Source organism: Anabas testudineus, chromosome 24 (assembly GCF_900324465.2).
Source record: "Anabas testudineus chromosome 24, fAnaTes1.2, whole genome shotgun sequence".
NCBI classification, from domain to species: Eukaryota; Metazoa; Chordata; class Actinopteri; order Anabantiformes; family Anabantidae; genus Anabas; species Anabas testudineus.
This window is the reverse complement of record NC_046632.1, coordinates 6229848-6252868: the sequence shown is the minus strand read 5'-3', so window position 1 is coordinate 6252868 and position 23021 is coordinate 6229848. Positions and strand designations below refer to the sequence as shown.

General features: G+C 42.1%; 1 protein-coding gene across 1 annotated transcript; it reads left to right on the top strand.

The window, feature by feature from the left end:
- Positions 1-15062: 15062 nt before the first annotated feature.
- trib2 (tribbles pseudokinase 2) lies at positions 15063-22802 on the top strand. Its single transcript, XM_026342114.1, has 3 exons — positions 15063-16418; positions 17951-18243; positions 20517-22802. Exons 1-3 carry the CDS (start codon positions 16149-16151, stop codon positions 20989-20991), a joined length of 1038 nt encoding a protein of 345 aa, XP_026197899.1. The 5' UTR covers positions 15063-16148; the 3' UTR covers positions 20992-22802.
- Positions 22803-23021: the final 219 nt, after the last annotated feature.

The following is a 23021-nucleotide window of genomic DNA, read 5'->3' as shown; positions in this document are numbered from 1 at the left end:
AACTATGGTTTCCCATCTCTGTGATGAATATTGGAAGCAGAGGAACTGAGACCAAAGATATTTAAAACTGTGTCGCCCCAGTGCTTCAAAAGATGTTCAAGGGGTGAATTATTCACTGAGGCATCCTGATTAGAAAGTGATTAATCAGTTCATCCAGGCTGGTCTAAATGGAAACAATCTTCAAACACTGCAGAGAGGTATTAATGTTGGTTGGAATATGTGACGACAATCTAATTACAGAAGCTAACAGCATGTAATCTTCCTCTTTTCTCTTTCCTTTGCCTCCCCGTTTCACTTTCTTGCTCTCTTACTCTTGTTCTTGCAAATATGCAAAGGAGGCATTTCCTCGTAATTAGCACAAATTATGCAAAGCAGATCAAAAGTTAGAATTTAATGTTTCATATTGACAACAAATTAGGTTTTAATGAAGGTGTCTCCTCCTACCACTGCAAAACATTTCACTCATGTTTAATTGCTGAAACTCCGGGTTGACCTTGAAACTCTTCATTTATATAAAACTCACAATTTTGAACTTCCAGTGAAGGATTGGATTGAACAACTTGGCAATGGAGACATCACACATGAACAGGCTCTTATTTTTATCATCCTAGTTCTGTGTAAGCACAGCAGAAACTGTGATCTCTAAATTGACACAAGCTCTGCTAATCTTCACAGGATCAGGTTTATTGTCTGTCAGGCTCTGAAACCAACATCTATTTATTAAACTAAGCATGCTGAGTCACAGGTACACTCACACACACACACACACACACACATACAGACACGCACAAATGCCTCAGGTTCTACATGCTGTTCGTATGTTTCTATGTTTATGAGCCGTGTTTCTGTATGAGTGTGAAGGCATACGTGTATGTCAGCATGCATACATGTGGTAAATGTATACCTGACTCCTCATGTGCATGTCAGTACGCCTCTTGTAATTATGAATGCACACATCATGTATTCCTGAGATAATTTGCTGTTGTAAAATCACCCTCAAGGTTAATGCATTGGCGTGAACGTACAAACTACATAGCTAATAACTAAGCGGTGATGGTAGTGCCTGGGTCTTCAATCTGCACATAGAAGATGCTTCTTCATTACTTTTCACTTTCAACGTGATCCAGGGGGTGATCTGTGCAGTGTCGCAGTATGGACTGGCAGCAGGAAAACACTGTGGTTATGATAAAAATTGCCCTTGTGAAAAAACAAGAGATGGTGTTCATTGCCAGTGTGTGTATTGGTGGGGAAAACAAAAACAAAAGCCGGAGGCAAACATGTTAATTTTGCACCCACTAACCACTCACACCCACTTGCAAGCCCGCCATTATAGACAAATACGTTTACCCACTTGAGCTCATGCACGCACATTGTCCCAACATCCATGGGATTAAATTACCAGAGAAGAATCACCTTAGCATCTTTCCTCCTAAGTAATGAGCAGCAGTTCACATCCTGGCTCTGCCTGTCTGAGCGTTTGAATGAATTCAGTGGGGGTTCCAAGAAAAGAATCAGTTCCCATCCAAGCCACCCTTAAAATTAAACACTTCAAAGGGACAGATATATAGTGAGAAAGAAGGTGGTAATTTGTCTGTGTGCACACGCAACACCAGTTTAATTTCATCTTACAAATATCAGGAAACCATACAAACATTTTGAAAATGTGCATGTCTTATTTTGATCTTCAAAACATCTCTGTGTCGTTGTGGCAGTACAAGACAATACATCCTAGGCCTCAAATCACAGGACGTTGCTGCTGTCTTATCTGTTTGATTAAATCTCATCGTGCACCTTGTGTATTTCTTGGGCTGAACCGCAGCATGGTGTCTGAGTGCCTGAGTAAAGTCAGTCCCCATCAGCAACAATCAAGGTGAGGTCTTTCTCCCCAGGCTAAGCTGAGCCACCAGCCACATGTTTCTCACTCACCGCCCTGCCTTGCATCATGTTCTGATCATAGCCACAACAACAGACGTAACATGGGAAAGACAGCAGATTGCAGCACTTTGGGCTGAGGTAAAAACTGCAAAACTTTGCATCAGAACTTTTTTTTAAGTTTGGGTGTGTCTAAAATTGCTGAAAAGTACCAGAAAGGATGTGTAGGGGCAAGTAACATCACTGACTTTTAGGACCTTCTTCTTTGCAACATTTGTAGTTTTTTCTAATTGCCTACAAAACGATTGATCTCCATCTTTCTGCTGACTATAGCCAAGTAACTACATCATAGGTCTGTCTGCTGAGAGTCTGCATCCAGCCTTGATGAATGAAAGTGCTCTTCCCCATCAGAAGACAGGCTTTCCTGTGGCCCTGTCCATTAATGCATTATAAATGAGCCTGCTAGCATCTTCAGAGAAACATGTGATGCTTGTGAGACACCACAGACCAACGTTTCCTGTCTTCCAGTAAGGAGCAGCCAGCACCACGTGACCTGGCCGGCAGGAAACCATGTGATGCAGCAGTCTAGACCACCAGACCAAAGACTGACAAATTTAAAGATCTCCCCATAATGTATGTGCATTTAAAAAAATCTCATGCTGTAATCATTTACTTTGAATCCTTCCTAGCTTTGTTTTGGCTGAGGTCGACAATGTGACACTTTAATTGGCAGCGTTACTTCCAACATAAGAGTCAGATAAAGCCTGCACTGAAAGTTTCTACAAAGAATGCATCTGAGGATTAGTACACATGTCTGCTCTCTAGTGAGACACAGCAACAACTGGACTCAATTGGCTCTCAAAGCCATATCAAAGGCTTGATTTTGGGATACTTTCTCCAGGTATTACGCAGTACAGAAAATCCTGTCCTTTTCATCTGTGACAAAGTTAAAGTGATGCTACGTTTGATGTCTGAGCCAAGAACTCAGAGCTAAAACACTTCTGCACTTTGAAGTTGCTTGTTGTGCAGACTCAGTCGAGAATTCATTTAATGTTCTGATAGTTGCAGCGTGTCACATGATGACTCTGAGCATGAAAGCCAAAGCTCTGTAAGGGTGGGAATAATGATTTCTTTTCTAAACCCCCTGCTCTGTGCTATGTGCCACCATATGCTGTCTGTATGCTTTATCCTGCCTGTGTTCACGGCAGCCACGAGCTATCTCTTACCTACATGGAGCATAAATGGAGCACACACAGCATTAAGTTGACTGGAGAAAGAGAAGAGAAAGATTGTGCTGTGGTCCACTTTGGTTGGTAAAGCCCCAGAGTAAGCACAGTGGTTATATGAACAGCAGCAGACATGCTACACACACCACAATCACACATATAAACACACACCTGCGCACACACGCAAAGTTGCACTGGGAGAGTGGGAGCCACAATGGAAACTCTGAGTCATGAGCACTCCTTTGCCATTCTGAACCTAAATCATTGTGGCACTGAGTCACTGCAGGGCTTCCTGTGTGTTCACTTATGTGTCTGCCTCTGTGAGCTCGCACAAAGTCAATCTACAGTATACAACTGGGTGTACTAATTGAAGGATGTGTGTGGTTTTATTTTCTATGCATGCACGGTCTTGTGTTATTTGCATTTTTTTCCCTACATATTCCAGATTGTCTATGTGTTCCCAGCGTACAGTATGTGCACATATACAAAAAAGAAACCTCAAGAGGAAACCCTTTTTGTGAGGGCTATGCAAATTTCAGTATAATCTGTTACCAGAAGAGAGCGAGAGAGAGAGAGAGAGAGAGTGTGTGTGTCTGTGTGTGTGTGTGTGTGGCAAGCCTAGACTTCAGCCCAAACATGTGTCTGGTGGGTAGCTTGTCTTACAGATCAAGGGTGTAGGCAGTCAAGGATGCTGCAAATAGCAACATAGAGGGGGATTTTTATGTCTCTCTCTTATTACTGTCTCACACACCTTCTCTCAGTCACCTTTCACGTTTTAAAACATGCTGCTTGCCTGCATCCTACACCGACTCTTATTTTAATTCTCTTAGCAGCACAGTTCAGGCCCAGAGCTTTAATGCATTCTGATAGCACATAATAGGACTGACATGTCAACATGACTCTGGTCAGCAATCACACATTTTCCATAGAGATAATGAGGGCTTTTAACATTCCTGTTGGTGCACACACACACACACACACACACACACACACACACACACACACAAACAAACACACACGCACAGTTAAGGGGACATACAGAGGGCATTATGACCTGCAGCAATGCTGAGATGTGTTTGTGGTTGCAGTGGCTTGATAAGCAGGATGCCTACATGAAAATGAATGAGATAAAGCTTTGCAAATTGTGCTCCTACTTCCTAGCTGTAATCCACTTCGCTTCGATTCTATCACACAACACTTGGCAGCAGGCTAGCATTGAGGGTAATATACTTTCCACAAAACTTAAAGATAGCATTTATAGGCCAGTCACCACCCAGATATATTGCAGTTCACGAAGATGAGAAAAGAGCTGTTGGATTCCTCTGAAGGAATGGAAATTTTGGGCCGAGGAGTTGACATTGTGGCCATTCTCAGTCATTTTAAGCAATCATAGAAGATTGCGTGGACACCAAACATCCTTCTCAGACCGCAGTGAAATGTTTTTAGGCGTCACGATTGCCAGTTGTTGATTAGAAGTCATTTCATTCTGAGCTTGGGCTAGAATTAATTCGAAAATCTGTAGGAGTGATCATGAGACAGGAAGGTGGGAGGCTTTGAAACTGAAACCAGCCCGAATGGAATCAGATGCATGCTCAGCCAACCGCCATCAGCCTACTACTGGCTGCCTAAAAGCTTCTGACCTTTGAGAATTAGACGGATATGGAAATTATTGCTTAACAGGTTTTGAACTCATACACGTCCTGCATGAGTATGCACATGAATAAACAGTATACACAGGTTGTGGTGACTATGCAAGCACTCACAAAAATATAAAAAAAATATCTCCACACAAATGTTTTGCAGTTTAAAAGGTAGAGGCCTGCACTTATTCATACTTAAGAACAGTGCACGGTGGAAGTTGCACTTTATTATTAGCTTTCTAAAAGATTCAATCCACCATAGAGAGCAGGGTGTAACTGAGCATTTTGATTTTCCTCAACTCCAGGCAGGCAGACCGGGAGAAATGAAGCGGCTGGCTGCCTCAGATGACTCATCCCCATTGATGAGCTTAACAGCCATCAATTCCACTCTGGGGAGCAGAGCCCAGCACTCTCCCCCACCCGCTGCACCTCTGCCTGGGCTAGGCTTTCTCTCCACTCCCCCTCTCCCAGTAGAAGGCCTGGAGCTTAAATTAGAGCTCTGGCAGCTGGCCATGTGAGAGAGGAGCAGTGAGACGGCTGCAGCCATTCATTCCTCTGGAAGCCTGAGTCAGATTCACTCTAACAGGGAGACAGAGCTGGGGGCTGGCTCAGGGTGGGCATGTTCATTTTTCCACAATGGAGAAGTGGGATTCTTCAGTTCCATCACAATTTGAATAAAACTGCTGTCAAAATGCAATTCAGCACAAATAACAGATTAGCTGGCTCATCAGCTGCTGAAACTGTAGGAATTTCACGCTATTATTGTATTTCATTTTTATCTATATACTATAGCTATACTGAAAAGATCACTTTATTCAAGGACTGACTTACGGGGCCATACTAAGCTTTTCAGGGCCTGATGTTACATATATATTGTTGTGGAGTTGCTGCCCATCCTATAGGTAGTTAGAGGCCCGGAGCTTGAGGTGAACACGTTTGCATGCTTGCTGGTGGTGAAACACTCAGGTTTCATCCAGCCAAAGAGTTTTTTCTAAATGCCATACCATCTGTTGTCAAGCGTTGTTGAAGTCAATAACTGGTCATCCGCTCAGGTCTCCTACACACACTAAGTACACTGTGCCACCCACCATCTCAGGTTAGCTGTCACCACTCTGCTCACGACTAGCGCTTGTTCAAGTGCTCATACTGAGATCGATATGTTTCTGAGAAAGTGTTTTTTTTTTAAGGTGAAGATAAATTTACTTTACTTTTCCCAAAGACAAAGCTAATATACTAAAGTGGAGATGTATACAGGTCAACAACAATCTTTAAGAAACACTTCACAGACTCTGTTCCACTAAGCCACAGGATTTTTGCTTGGTTGTTGTTGGGGATGGTGTTGGTACCTGTACAAGTGGAAGAATCAGGAGCAGAACTGGTAAGTTAATATATGTACCTTGGACATTGTTTTTGTGTCTGTTAATTTTATTGCACAGCTCATTGCATCATTAGGCCATGTGTTGCTCTACAATTCAGCACACATCATTTGCAAAGCAAAAGCTACAGAGGTGATACATTAGGCCCACAGAGGTGCTCCAATCAATCGGAGAATAAATCATTTTTTATGATCCTATATTTAACTAACATAAATGCCACACGGATGACGCTGACTGCTCACATCATGTTAGTATTGGGCAGTAGACTCACCCCAAATGTTTGTACTGTCTGCAGTGTAAAATGTTATTATTCACTGTAGATCTGAACTGGACATCTTTTTTCTACAGGAGAGCATTCAAAGCCAACGAAAGATACCAGTGGTTGACAGCACTGTTTTGGGCTTAGTTTGACACACTGGATGTTTTCCACAAGCTGGCCAATGAGGGAGGTACGTGTTTACTCCCCAGGCCAGGGGAGGTGTTGCATAAGAAAGGATGATAACATGTCTTTGCAATTTCTTAATTTGACAAGTCACATAATTGTTTAATCAGTAGAAACCCCATAAAACCCTATATTTAGCATAATATGACACCTTCAACATTCATGACATTAAAACTAGACACCAAGAGACAGATCAATGGATAAATTCAACATTTGCACAAAAGCATATACCCTACACGTACACACATAAGTAATATAGGACTATAGGTATATTTTAAAAGCATTGTAGCGGTCAACAGGCTTAGACGCTCTCACGTACACACACGAGAGTTTAAAATAAATGTCTGTTCAAAATTCAAAGGAAAATAAACAGATTACAGATTAGTTAATCGATGGGAGAACATAAAACAAGAGCAAAAAAATACAGCATTGCTATTTGGTTGATTTACATTTACTATGAGTGTATTCCAGCAATACTCCATCATATCATTATAATAAAGGTAAAAATGTCTCTTATACAGCTTAGTAAGATGAAATCAATACAAAATAGAAAACTCATTACAAAGACACCTGCCACACTTGTATAATATTTGGTATTATGTGTCAATCCAATCCTTTTGTTTTCTCCACAGTGTGCTGTTATCACTGTCTGAACAGATTGCTTTTCGCTTTGCTCCCTTATTTCTTTGGCACTTATTACATCTGAAGTCAGAGAGTAGCCTCTCAACATATTGCACAGGTTGTATTAAGTCATCTGTTAGATTTCATATAATGTGGTGGCCTGATGGCACATTTCAGAGTAATAACACAACATATCAAACATGCTTCCCCAAAGCAATTTACTGCAACATCTATGACAGGCAGACAATATGTGCTGTGGCTCTGCCACATCTGATACAGATTTGCAGCACAGTAGGACACATTTCAGGGTGTAATACACAAAATGTACCTCTTCGTATCTGCAGGCTTTTGAGAGTTTTAAAGCAAAATAGATCCAAATGTATGAGCCTCCCATTACTCTAATCACCATTCCTAGCATTATTATCATTTGTTTTAGCAGCAGTCTAGTTATTACTGTTACTCCCTCCATCCATCCATTAGCTATGCCTTCTTATCCTTGAGGGTAATATACTCCACCATGAAGACTTATTACACTGACATCTGTAATCTATTGTTGTATAACATTTGACCTCAGTGCCAACCACAGACGCGTCTGTTAGCCTGATTCTTACTGACATTCTTAGCCATTGTAAATGATAGAAGATGGGTGTTATTCCCTGGAAAGTGATCCGAATCTCTTTAAGAATTCTTTTTAATCACATATTATTAAAGACTGATGAGTATTTTGCAACTCAGTATGGCAAATTTTATTCAGAGAAAATACAGTGGATCATCAACACAGTTAATAGTGATGTCAGCAGTAAGGCTGGGATGTGACTCCAACATCTGTTTAGTCTGATGGAGAGCACTGTGAAGGAAATGTCTTTTTCTTCTTTCCTAGAATACACACACACACACACACACACACACACACACACACACACACACACACACACACACACACACACACACACACACACACACACAAATACAAACACACACAGTAACTTTGTAAAAAAAAAACACATGACTGCATTCACTTGGGAAGAATAGCTGGCTGAACTACACAATCTCCAGTGTTTTATTTTATTCTTGTATAATATACTTCATTAAATGGCAACAGAGATAAAAAAAATATGCAAATATGCATTTTTAGTGATTGTTTTTAATTATGTTACAACAGCAGTTCTCATTTGGAGGTCATTTCTCAGCAGGAAATGAATTTTCCAAGGCTGCAATAATTACATCATGTCTGTGTTATTTGCATGTGTGTGCGTGCATGTGTTTGTAAAAGGAAGGAGAGGAATAATAATTCCATTTGAGAGAAGATTAAATCAAATGAAAATGCATCTGCTGTGCTGTAACAAATAAAACAAGGGGGAGTTTTTCCTGAGTGTGTTTGTCACATGAACCTTGTTCTCATTTTTAACAGAAAATGCTGAGGGCCCATGATGAAAACTGACCAAATGACCTTAGAAAACAGAAACTTGTGGAAATGCAAAAGTAGGCAAAACTTTCTCTTTTGCTTTAATTTGCCTACACACATATACACACACACACACCTGTGAGGTCAGCATCATAGCAAAGCTTGCCTGAGTCAGCAGAGAGAGACAACGGAGGTGCTACACTGAGAAATCAGCAGCCGAGCTGTTCTCATCTTCACCCTTATCTCTTGATCTGTGCCTCACTTGCAGAGGTACAATGCTGAAGGGGTTGTCCTGTTCTGATTAGGAAAAACCATCACAAGATACCATCACTGATGATATCTGAAAGTCTGCTACTCCAATCCTCCAGCCACCTACACGCTCTTCTCCTTTTATGATGCACCACATTAGAAAGCTATCTAAAATCAAACCATCAAACATAAAATGAGCTTCAACTCCTTTCTGGAAGACGCTGTCAAAGGTTGTACGTAGTAATGGCAAAGGATATGGTAATGGTCTTCCACACAGACATGGCAACCTTTTGCTTTACCCATTTCTGTTTAAGCCATTATGATCAAAAATAGAGTAAGAGGAAGTGGAAGGGAGAAAAATAGCACAAGATTTCTCCTCACTGGCCTCTGCAAGTGCTGCGGTAGCAGAATGTAGTCATTTGCACTGTAATGGTACGATAAATACACTGACCCGTGCCCAGCGCTGATTGCCACAGGCATGGTTTGTTTGACATGCCAGCCGCCGTTAGGCAGATATAGTAGAAACAGATCATTACTGTCACAGCTAATGCTGTTAATGTTACTTACTGTGACAGTAATCGCAGGTCCTTCCTTCTCTCCTCACTTTCTCTTTCTCCCTCTATCCACCCTCCTTGTTAGTTTCTGTCAGGCCTGGGGCTGTTTTGCGTGGAGAGATGGCCTTTCAAGATGACAGTCAGTTATTATCTTAATAGCTGTGCATCCCCAATATGAGAATACATGTCATATTCAAAGCAGGGTGGCAAGCAGCCCACACAAGCATCTTTGAAATGGCAACAAAAAGGCAGGCATTCCCTTTTGCGACTCTTATCTTGTAACCATTCATATTTTTTAAAACTAAATGATGTGTGCCCTTATCTGATATCTGCTGCCCTCAATCTAGTGGCCTAGATTGTCATTGTACAACAAAGACTTCCTCTTCCAGATTTCATAGCAACAATAGGAGGCCTCTGCCCGTTTTGTTGTTCAGAGTGAACAGTAGAGCAGACAACCTTGTTTATTTGAACTGATTGTCATGCAGCTTGTTTGACACTCACAGTGTAATGAGCGACAGCGCAGGAGTGGGATTTCAAAGCAGCCTCGTGCTTGTGTGCATCTGCACCTGCCAATGTCTCGTAGGTACAAACGCAGAGAGCAGGCTTCCACGTTAGATGCAGCATCACTACAGGCAGGAAGTTGAGCCACAGTGAAGTGATGTCCTCGCCAGCAGTTCATCAATGTGCACTTCGCTGCTGTATCCCCACCTCACAGTCTGCTGCCTTCAAATGCTGTGTGTGATTGTTCTTCACAACAGTAGCATAAAATAAATGCACAATATCCCCCCAAAAAGGAATACTACACACTCTGCTGCCTCCGTATAAATGGATTTAACTTGTATGGATTTCAGTTTTAATGTGTATGGTCTAAATGCTGTTTCAGGGACTGTTCCACTCCATCAGGAAAAAAAATGGAGAAATTATGTTGCACATAAAATAAATACAGCATAATGAAGGAGTAATTCACTTTAGATGATGGAAGCTGCATAAGTCGACCATAATTATGCTATGATGGAGTTCTGTTACTACATCATGATGCATTGTATAACAAAATGAAAGTGAATCTTGACAGTATTGGATAATTAGATTTGCACTGGTGAATGTGTGTTCGTGTCTATAGCTGCGTTGCTCCTGTAAGTGCCAGATAAACCCGCCGTGTGACCTGAAGGCCCCAGCTAAATTTGATTGGGTAATTTGCACAAGCACCATTCTGTTTAGGTAATATGCATGTGAATGTGCAACAAACATCCACTTGGACCCAAAGATGAACTAATAAGATTTCGTTTTTTTTTTTTTTATTCTAAAGGTTGGTGTGACACATTTTTACTATTTAAACCAAAATATATCAGGAAGGTTCACATATTTGTAAAGTCTGCAGTTCATCTCTGTAGTTCGGCTTCTGGTCTTTGGATTGTGTGAGGATCCAGAGAAGAATATAACTACAACAAAAACCAACCTCTTTGTACTGAGGTAACAATGATGACCACTACGTGACAAAGCGTTTATTAGTTCTCTTTAACTTTTTAATTAAAGATCTTTACCCATCTTTACATCCTCAACACTAGGGACCACATGTCTTTGTTGTCTTGTGTGAATATGTTTTCTCTAGATGTGTCCAGTAAACATTTTGTTGTTTGTTATATTCAAGAATCATTATCCAGGTAGTCAGATTCTTTGTCCAAATAACATCATTACAGTGAACTGTAACAGTGCATACTGAGGTTGATTCCCTAACTGTAATGGCTCCCCTGTTATGACACCCGTCTAAACGGTAGGAATAGGAACGCTGTGACTGACTCATCACCAGTGAATGCAGTAATATGCTGGTGTCTCTGGTTTTCCCTGTGACGCCTCAGGCAGTTCCATGTCGGTGTAGCATTGCCAGGAAATATTTTCTACATGGGGAGCACAATATCAGCTGTCAGAGGGACCAGAGAGAAAATGCAAATCGAGACACCACTGATGTTGTATTTGCTGGGTTTTTGTTCCCTTTGCTTGGCAGTTTGAACATGTCATGCTTGATTCTTTCTTCTATGTGCCTGTCACTTGAAAATAAGCATTCTACGCTGCATATTATAACAATATTATATCTTTCTATAAACTGTTATCAGTTTAGATTGAACAAATTTCCATTGACATTATTGTTATCTGACACATAAGCTGCACATTAACGAGAGATCAAAAGGTATTTTTGCTTTGCAGCTGAGCCATTTAGAGGACTTGAGCTGCTAAAGCGGTGTGATTTCACTTCTGCGGCTCTAATGTACGACTATTATTAACCTCCCCACTTAAGAGTGAGTGAGTCACCCTGTGACAGAGCTGCCACAAGTCCTCACTCAGCTGTCTGACTTCATGAAGGAGAGATCCAAGCCAGTGACGCCAATCCTGTCTCCCCCTTGAGCCAAGATCCTTCCTCTCCACAGAGAGGAGGTCTCGTCTGCGTGACCTGCCACTCACAGTCACTCACACTTCCTGCTGCCTCAGAGAGGAAAGTGGAAAATAATGTCTCACCAAAAAACTCTTCAGGCAGTACATCCTGTACAAAAGCACTGGACATTTTCATTTGGATTTGTCTAATGTAGCAGCACAAGAACCTGCTGGTCATAAGCCAGCAGGTTCAAATACCAGTGATCCAGTGGTCACAACTCACACTTTTTGTGTACTGCTTTAAAGTTTTTCAGTTCTTGAAAGGGCCAAAGCATTGCTGCTGCAGTGTATCATACAGTATGAAACAGTTGTGTGTTCTTTTTTTGACCTACTTTAATCAGTTTGCATCATCTCTCTTTATTTTGCCCCCGGAGGTATTTTCCAGGTTCCTTTGACATTTAGCCTTCATTAAAAATTAAGGTTAGCTCCTGTCACTCAATAGATGCACAGACCTTCAGTTTAATATGTGCTGCATTGTGCCCAACACAGTTTCAAATGTCTTCATTGTCTCAATTACTGAGACAAAATGAGGACACTCTTAGTGTGAATACACCCGTCATAAACATAACATTTCAAACCTATAATGTATACAAAATAACAGGTTACCCTGCAGTGCCACAGCTTTCAATGAGCGCGCTTACATTGCATTTTAATGGGTAGATCTGATTAAAAATTGATATTAAAAACAAGCTTGAAGTTGTAATTGTGCCACTTTTTATGATTACAATTGTTATGTGACAAGCTGCTGTATCAAGCAGATTATCTGGAAATAATGGAAAGAACTATGAGCATCATTACATAATCAGTGAAACATTATCTTCCCCACGCCCTCCTTTCTTTCCTTTCTTTCTTCCTGTCCTGAAATCCACAGCGCCGGTTGGTTATAAACAGGCCTTAGGTCCCAACGCACCATGAAGGGCACAATGTGGCACATGCACCCATGCTCACCAAAATAACTTGTTTTTTTCTCTCACTTGAGACTGTGGGGTGTTGCAGCTGTTGCCCATTATCAACATACTTACGATGGGTCCAAAATGAAGTATCATTGGAATTTGCCTATAGTAAACCAAAGTCAAAGTGAGACTACCTATGATAGGAACTTCTGCACTTTTACCTTGACTGAAAGTGTTTGCCCTGTTGGTTTTGTAAAACATTTTCGTCTTGTTTGCTTTCATTCGATGTCTTTACTCTCCCACATTTCTTTAATAAACGTGTTGCTCCTCTCCTCAGCTGGGATCTGACTGACCGCCTGACACAAAATGTTTCACCTGTTTTCTAGAGACTACGTTGGAGAGGAAAAACACTTCTTTCTATCACTAGGATCCTCTTTCTTCTTTTTTCTCTTACAGTTTCTACCACTTGTCACGTTCTCCTGCTCCCAGCCTTTCCGTCCTCCAGCCTCTCTCTCCCTCACATCAGCTACTCGCTCACTCACTGAGCGATCATATTTCTCCTATGCTTCTGCATCTATCTTCTTGCATATGATTGAATTTCCCAGTGAAAGTTACCTGCAGGGTATGGATGTTACAGCACTGATCTTTGCTGGTATCAACATGAGCTGGCTAGCTTGTATTACTACGTGACAGTGGAAACTGACTGTTTTCAAAATGAAATACAATACAATACAGAGAAAATAACGATAACTGGTGTGGGCTTTGTGATGCATCACAATAATCTCATTTGATTGCCACTATGGAAAATATATGCCTCTCATATTATTCTCTCATATTTAAAAATGACAGAAGAAACTGAGCTTAAATCATTTTCTACAAGGCAACACTGTCTATTAGAAAGTTGGTAAATAACATCACCCTGGGAATTCAGAGATGCTCACCATCCTCATTGACCTCTGCAGTTTTCCATGAGACACATCTTGTTTTTGTATTATACATACACATAGTCATAAGCTCTCGCTGGAAGGCACTGCTGAGGCAGCCTGCCATTATACTCTTCGGCATGTAGGCGTGTCTGGAGAGCTGATGAGCCTCAATGGATTTTCTCGAGTGCTGCTCTCCACTGCGAATGAATCACACAGTGTATCAGGGAATGGGGGCAAAAGGAAATCTCTGGGGATTATTATACTGATTCATGCACAGCTGTGGTTTAGGCTTAACAGAATCTGTGGTTAGATTGATGGGCAAATTCAGAGATGTAGTGGCATGACACAGAAAGGCACATTGGTAGCTTGTGCATATGTCACTACATTAATACAGTAACCTGCAACAGTTCTCTAGTTTAGTAGTACTTGTATAGTTTTTAACTAAATGAGCGAAACAAAAGCAAAGCAACTGTACAGTGTGAAATGTTCCAGCGTTATAACAAAAAATTAAGTAGGTGGTTCACAGAGATTATATCACAGAACCCAGTATCATACACTTGGGATATAAAAGCTTGTGGGTGAAGCCACATTCTGCAACTGTGAACTATCATTTCTGAGATGAGAGGCCTCTGTGTGAAAAATGCATTTCCATGTTGCGGGGGCTTATTCAGGCAGGCAGCAAGAAACGAAGATGTAGAATAGCGTGTGTTTGTGTATGCGTGTGCAGTGCTGCTGCCTGCACACAGGGGAATAAAGGTTAACTCGAACACTTCTGTCAGTGTCTTCAGTCCAGCTGCAAGCATTCCTCTCACCACCCCTCCATGGAATTGCACAATCCTGTTGTCACAGGATTAGGTCCTATCATAGTGCATGTTTTTGTTGTGTTCTTCCTAATTGGAATTTCATATCCTTGCAGAGGACAGTTCATGAGTGAGTCACACCAGTGGCACATTCATTCGCTCATGTTTAAATAATCCTCAACATAGTAGCTGTGCATACTGTTAGTAATGTGTGCTAGATGACTCTATAATGGCGTTGAGGCAAATGATCACCATGCTGTATAGCTGCGCTGTGCAGTGTACATCTGTATGCCATTGTGAGGGAGGGATCCCCCTCGCTTTCATTTCAGGAGGAAACACATTTGTAACACAGCACGTACAGTAGCTATACTCTCACACACCCACCTCCACTCCCCTCCCCGACCCAGTGATCAGCATGCGATGCTTTCAGAGTCCTGGGGGTGTAGCCGCGCTACATGGCTCGCGCATTAGAAGTCGGCTTGAAAGCCAATGGGGTTTCGCTATGGGAGTGACGTCAGGGGGCGGGTCGGGTTGCTCGTGTATGTGTGTGTGTGTGTGTGTGTGTGTATGTTTCGTGTTTGTGTGAGCGCGCGCACGCGCAGAAGCCCCCCCCCTATCCGCCAGCCAGCTCCCGTACAGGCGCAGTGTGTGCAAAGTGTGTGCAGTGTGTGCAGCTCGGCTGGCCTCCCTCCGCACTGAATGGACTAGATTCCCAGCCACGTAAGAAGCACAGCGGCACAACGGGAGAGAGGATGTCCTGCTGAATCAAGGGATAGGCCTGGGAAAGTCGCCGGCCGTCCCTTCCTTCCTCTCAGCAGCGTACACCAGCAGACATACAAGACGCACTACACATCTCTTCCACTGGACTAAGAGACCGAGAGAGGACGTAAACTCCTGCACACAAAGAGCTACAGCAGCTTCCGGATGCGGTTTCTCCTCCTGTGATATATCCCAGTCTCCGTGCATGGATACGATCCTGGGGAACAAGGCCGTGCACTGACCTGGTACTAGTTAGCCAATGAAGCTAACTAGTTAGCTCTGCACCTGCTAGCCATCATTTGTCTGTCCCATTTCGCCTAAATTCAGCAGCTTACAGTTAGTTTGCAACGCTTTATACATTTTGCTTCAGATTTGTTTTGTTTTTTTTTTTCTTGTGCCTACAAGCTGTTTTCAACGAATCTGAAACGTGCCATAGCATTAACCGGTGAAATAAGCTAGCGGACGAGCTGAGCGTTGTCTTAGCCGCTCTCCATTCATTGCAGAAGCTGACTTTCGGAGCCCTTTGTTGCAGTTTTTCGTGCCTGCTCGCAACGCCGGCGTTAATGAAATCGCAGCAGGTCTGTGCAGAGGCTTTCCAGTCGACTTGGGGCAGCGGTTCTGCTATTTCAGCCCGGCCTTGAGTGGGAAAACAAAAAAGGGGGCAACAGAAGATTACAGAGCTCTTTTTGTTGCACGAAAACCAACGAGCCAGCTTTGCCTGTTGATAGTCTGTCATTTCTAGCAGCAGCCTGCAGTTGAATCAAGTCTTCATCCTCCTTTTTTTTTTTTTTTTTTGTTTTTCTTTATCAGAGATTTACTAAAGCTGGACGATTTTTTTGACATTGCACTGAGTTTACAACAAAGTGTTGATCGCATCGAGGACGAGAAGAACCAGGAGGAGGAAGGACCCCCCCCCACCCCACTCCCCCGTTTTGTGGAGTTATCACCCTTGTTCCTCATGAACATACAGAGGTCAAATCCAATTAACATTTCACGTTATGGGAGATCGCGGCACAAATCGCACGATTTCGAAGAATTGTCTTGTTTACGGACTACAGAGTCGCACCAGAGTTTCAGTCCCAACCTCGGGTCCCCCAGCCCGCCGGAGACCCCGGACTCCTCGCACTGTATCTCCCGCATCGGGGACTACCTTTTGTTGGAGCCACTGGAGGGAGACCACGTTTTCAGAGCCGCCCACCTGCACAGCGGGGAAGAGCTCGTATGTAAGGTTAGTAGGCAACACTGGAGACGTATCCTACCTTGGATAGCCCGTTAGATCACCAAAACGGGCTCCTCACCTCACTTTATATACATCTACTGCAAACAGGGCCATGCAATGAAAAAACCAACATCTGCAGCATAACATAAAGGGCTCGTCCAGGTTGACCACCGTTGCATTTCATTTGCATTTGCACAACAATGATTCTGGCTTTATTCCACTATGTGTTGCCCTAAATGTAATGATACTGTCCAGAGGGTTGAGTTGGTGGCTGTGGGTTGGCTATTGCAGTAAGGCCACCCCCCCTTGACTTTTTAATAATTACTTGAATTGTAAATAGAGAGCTGGCAGAGCAGTCTAATGGAAAAAGTGAATGGGGCAAGCTGCGTGGTTTGGATTGCATGATGTAACGTTGACAAAGGAGTGAGTAACCACGCACACACTCCTCTCAGTGCTGCTCTCGCTTACCCATGGTTTCTCTCTTTCACAGTGCAACGCTATAATCCTATTATTTCACCCTTGATTTCACATTTGATGCAAACGCATGGTCATATTGTTCCTTTTCATAGCGGGACTGCAATCTTTTGTGGGCAGTTTTGTTGAGGGTTAAGAAATTTGTACAAGTTCATCCACCTGCTGTGCAGCACTGACCTCTCTAACTATGTGAAATAATCCACTGTTAGCATTGAGGATCGCATAAACTGTGTATAGCTGAGATTGACTTTCCTATACAGCTGATTACGTGGGCTGATGTGTTGTCCCTCAGGTACATTCCAGCTTTAAGAAGGATTAAGTGGCTTGATGAATTGAGTCCATAGTTACAAGCACCATTGGACTCATAAGCCATGACATATTCAATAACCTGTACCTTTTGACTTGAGATAATGTTTCGTCATGGCAATAACAAATTAATGGCCTTTGGCACAGCCTGTGAGCTAACTGCTGTTTGACCTCATCTACTTTGTGTTGGTTTCAATACAGCACCAATCAATTCCCCACTTCCAGGATTGATCATTCCTGCCAGGCTGGAAGCCTAGGTCACAATTTAAGATCTCAAGAGCTGTGGGGTGTATTTGTATTGACTGCGAGCAGAGGAGCCCTCTCATCTGAACTGGTTGTACAGAAAGTCCGTTGGGGGGTTACTATGGAAACAAAAGAGACACTGCAACCCTGGCCTGCAGTGCAATGCTACGCACTGACATGATGCTTTCACTTTGTCTCTACGTAACCTTACCCCCTCTGCCAAAAGATTAAACACAAGTCTGGTGTCACGAGAGCATAGTGGGCTTACTCACATTTTGGTTGCATTTTGCTTAATTAAAGGGCAATTTGAAGTTCTTTCAGTTGGGTTTAATTGTGTGTCTCCGCAGTGGGAACCAGAAAAAAGTGACTGTTTGGCAGATGTTCTCACCCAAAGACCTTTACACCAAAACAACCTAATGAGATAGTTGCACTCATAAGCTACTCTAGACGAGACACAATGACTAACTGGCCTGAATGCAGACTGCAAGAATAAATGTTTCCTTTTCTTATGATTGCAGGTTTTTCACATTGGCCGATACCAGGAGTCACTGGCGGCCTACTTTGCCCTGGGACAGCACCAGCATATTAACCAAATCCTGGAGATCTTGCTCGGGGAGACACAAGCCTATGTGTTCTTTGAGAGGAGCTATGGTGACATGCACTCTTTTGTCCGCACCTGCAAGAAGTTGCGGGAGGATGAAGCTGCCAGACTCTTCTATCAGATAGTCTCGGCTGTGGCACATTGTCACGACAACGGACTGGTCCTCCGTGACCTCAAACTAAAGAAGTTTGTCTTCAAGAATGAGGACAGGTGAGTTCTGCAGAAAAACATAGTCTCTGTTGAACACATTGACTGTGGAATTGTGGCATTTTTTTCCACAGCTTCGCTCGTACATATTGCATTTGATATGACAACGTGTCGATGTTATCTGTGTCATATCTCAGCTTACAATGGGGACAGTGCAAACTGATACAATACAAGATTGACATGCCTCTCCTAGATATTATGCAGAGCTCAGGAAATATAAACCCTTTGTGTCTCCCCCCCAGCTAATCTTGTGCAGATGGTGTACAGTATGACACACATAGGTGTGAATGTGGCATCTGTATATCACACACAGTCTTGTTAGGTAGTTACAATTATTTCTACTATTGCTATTGTACTGACAAGCGTGGACAGGGCTACCATGACCAATTATTGTGTGACAGATGATCAATTAAGCCAATTAATCATTTTTATAGTGATCCGCAGTAGAAAGCTGTGGAATCTCTCTTGCACAGCGCAGGTTTACTGACACCTGGTGGCAGAATTTTAAAACTACACGCTTGAAATTCAGGCGTCTGTTGCCACGGCAACCAGAGTGGCCCTTTTTTTTATTAATCATTTTGATTTAATAATCATTTTGTACTTTTTATGCTTCATATTCAAATCAGTTTGTTACTCTTTTATGACATTGGCGACATCAACACAATACCAGTGTTAAAGATTCAAGGGACAACTTCATGCCAGCCAGTTTTTATCCAGCACCCTGTGGCACAAGCACTGGCTGGACCTCAGTGCCCTCTGTCTCAAAGTGTGATGTCATTGTTTGGCACTAACTGTGGAAAAGGGAAGTTGAGCTGGCTTACATATTCAGCACGGGTCCAGTGACCTTGAATGTCGCACTAGACTGTTCATGGGGTTAGATGCTGAGTCCCCCTCCCCTCCCATTGAATGATTGATGTGGGGTGAATTTTAAGAGTGATGGTTCAGGACAGTATTGGGTCACATTTACTATATGGCCTGTCAAGAATCCTCTTACACCTTTTCAGTTCTTCAGGCTCAGTGGACATGTGGGTACAGAGATACTGTAAGAAGATGAATCTACTTTATAGTCAGATCCATTTTTGTCATACCCATGTTAGCCTTTGACCAAACAGAAACATGTTTAAAGAACACTGGTCAAAGCTTGGCCTCTAATGCAATCCAACACATATTATAAGGTCACTGCACACTGCATTTAATATAGCTTAAAATAAGACACCGTGCTACTATTAAAGTGGGCTAAGTCTTTTTTGTATTTGTCAGCCATCTTCACTAATTGCTGTTTTGCACATTCTCCAAATGAGCCATTATCCAGGCAGTAACATGCTGTATTTAAATAAGCTCATGGCCCTTTATCTCACAGAGGAACAATGGTCATTGGCTCAAGGAAACATTAGAATTTTCCCGAAGTGTAAATATGAAAACGCTCCACGGCATATTAATAAAGGATATTGCTTTACAGACAGCGAACCATAGAATGAGGGTTATGTGCATGCACGTGCACATGTACATTGAAATAAATACATTCTTGAATAGGTCTAAGCCACTGCTTCATGGTTTTAATTTTCCTAGTGGCTCCCAATAGATACTATCACACATTCTGGTTCTCTGTATGGAGCATCATATCTCATGGACCTCACACACAGATGGCAGTGTTTGCACAGACACACAAGTGTCTTTTACCATGCGCATGGAAAATTTTTTTTGTCTGAGCCTCTCAGGATTCTTTAGTGACAAACAACCAGCCATGATTATCAGCACTCAAGGGTATTATAGTTGCCATTGTTGGGTTTAGAGAAGAGTGCAAATAGATGTTATTTTGAGGGGGTAGAGTAGGGGGGAAAAAGAATCCACATTTGTCGGATTCTCGATACTCAGAGTGAAACGGTTCAGTGCGTGAAACTTAAGACGATCAGTCACCCATAATGGTGTTTCTTTTGAATTGCGGAGGTCTTTTGGAAAGCCTATTTGTACGTCAGTGCTTTGTGACTAGGCTTTTATCTAAGTGAAAGGAAATGTCAAACTTAAGCCTAGAGCATTATGTGCTCTACTTCCTCTGATATCCAAAAGCGATGGATCTGAAAAACTTAAGATTTCCATCAGTGCAAATTACCCCACTTGAGTGTCCTTTGTACTCAATTTTTTAGCCTAGCTGCATGATGATATAAGAGTAATTGTCCAGTAATATCATTCACATTATCAGATGATTCTGTGTGGCCATTGTTTTGTAAAGGGGTATCATCATGTTTAATGTGTTTTTGTTTTCGTTGTCTCTCCAGAAGCTTTGTGAAGCTGGAGAGCCTGGAGGACACTTATATCCTGGAGGGTCATGATGACTCTTTGTCAGACAAACATGGCTGCCCGGCCTATGTAAGTCCTGAGATCCTCAACGCCAGTGGAAGTTATTCGGGAAAGGCTGCTGACGTCTGGAGCCTTGGTGTCATGCTTTATACCATTCTTGTGGGGCGCTACCCCTTCCATGACGTTGAGCCTGGCTCTCTGTTCAGCAAAATCCGCAGGGGTCACTTCAATATCCCTGAGACGCTCACACCCAAGGCCAAGTGCCTGATCCGCTCCATCCTCCGCCGGGAACCCGCAGAGCGCCTCACCTCTCGGGAGATACTGGAGCACCCCTGGTTTATGTCTTCCGGGGCACTTGGGGGCGCTGTGGTGCACGGCAGAGGGGAAAGAGAACAGGAGCAGATGGTGCCTGAAGTGAACATGGAAGAGGAGCTAGAGCAGTTCTTCAGCTGAGCAAACACCAAGCACAAACGGACGACTCCGCCACGGTCGGCTCACCACGCTCACAGCAGAGCCAAAAACAGTAGAGTAGAGATTAATAGGTGAACATTTGTCACTCATAATAAAGGTGTTTCCATCCTGTTTCCTTTTCCATCCTGTCATGGAAAACCTTAAGCCTGGCATGACAAATGGCATCTATACGTCACCTGGTGACGCACGTCCTGTTTCTGGATGTTGCCACCAGACATGCAAGTTGCAAACAATGTAGCAAATGTTCTTTTTGGATCAGTTTGGTCTAATGTGGTGCTCATAAAAGTAGACACATTCACCATTTTTGACACTATGGAAAGCATGAAGGGACATAAGTACACAGGAAACCAAGGAGAACAATTCAAAATGAACTGCAACACCACACCTTTTCTTAAAAACTTTGTTTTGTTTTCCGCCATAGCTTTAGGTGGTACCGGTTTAAACCATAGACCGCGGTCAAAAATCACAACCCCAAGTTATGTTGTTAAACTAATACAGGGTGATTATGCCTGAGCGGGGACCATTGGTTAAGAAATGGAGCAGCTTGGGCTTTTCATTTATCACCCATCATCAACATGTTTGTCCTTGACTTTGTTTCAAGTTTTGTTTTGTCAGCTCTCATTTGTCTATGTTTTATGTTATTGAAAATTAGTCACCACTCCTCGATGGCCTTTTCAGTAATTTTAATGTTTCCGCCTTCTTAGTCTCTTAGGCCTTCACCCTACTTCATTCACCACCTCACTTTCATTTTGTTGTATGATTACTTTTGTTAACCATACTCTTTTTTTTTTTTTTTTTTGATGTTGTTTTGTTTTTAAGCTATTCCAGTCTGACGTTATTGCTGCTTTAATATCACTCCCTCAACCTCAATCTTAAACTGTTTTCTTGGTAAGCCTCCAAATATGGCATCATGCACTTGATGAGTTAGGTGAATGACAATTCCACCTCTTAAAATTAGCTTCCTATTATTTAAATTCATTCTTCAGTTTTAGGAATGAGAACGTAACATTTATTTAAATTGTAACAGCTATATAGTATATATATCTATATATATCTATATATATATATAAATAAATATAAATATATATATTTAAAATTACATTGCAGGGTTTTTCTTTATTCAGAGATTCCTTTTTCATGTATGATGTAGGCAATATCTTGACACAGGACAGGTGCAAAGAAGAAAATATCTGTCTGAAGTTTTAGAAAACACAATATCTTCTGTGCCAGTATTCCTGTGCCCCGACAACCCATGCCACCCGGTCTCCCTCATTTCTTTATGAAAACTTGATACGAGATATTCAGTGATAGTATTGCTATGACATGCTCACTCCAGGACCTCATGTTAGTTTTCTACTGCTCGTGTAGGTTCTGTGAAACGATCATGCTCGGAATGGGTACCAGTGGACATGTTTTGTCGTATCTCAATGTTACTTGAATTTGTGTTTTTATCTAGTCATTGGCATGTGCCCCATGAATGCTATAGCCTGCCTAGCAGGGGGCAGAGGGGTGGGGGGAGGAGGGTGCTTGTTTTGTAAGAAAAAAAAAAAAGAAAATCCTCAATTTGCTACTATTCTGAGTTGCTTTTCAATAAACAACTATTGCTTTTATTGTTTTTGTAGACAGAGCTACCTTTTATTTAAGTTGGTGCTGATTTGGTGCTAATGTTTAGTCCTTTTTGTTTCATGGAGGGTGGTGCATGGTGGGATACCTGCCTCAGATGTTCTGATTGTATTGTAACAGGTTCTGGTGTTTTGTCCAAATTTATTCAGTAAATAAATTGTGAACTGCTATTTGGCTTGTTCCTTTTTCCTTTTCCTCTTACATACATGTTGAAGATACCCAGTGACATTGTAATTCAGAAATCACATTATAACTTATGCCAGGATGACATTTCAGCAATGTATAACAAGAGGGTGAGAAGGCCTTTTCATCACCCAGCTACAGCTAACAATTTGCAGCCTATTTTACACAGCGATATAAAAAATAATCATTTTTTGTTACTTCCAGTA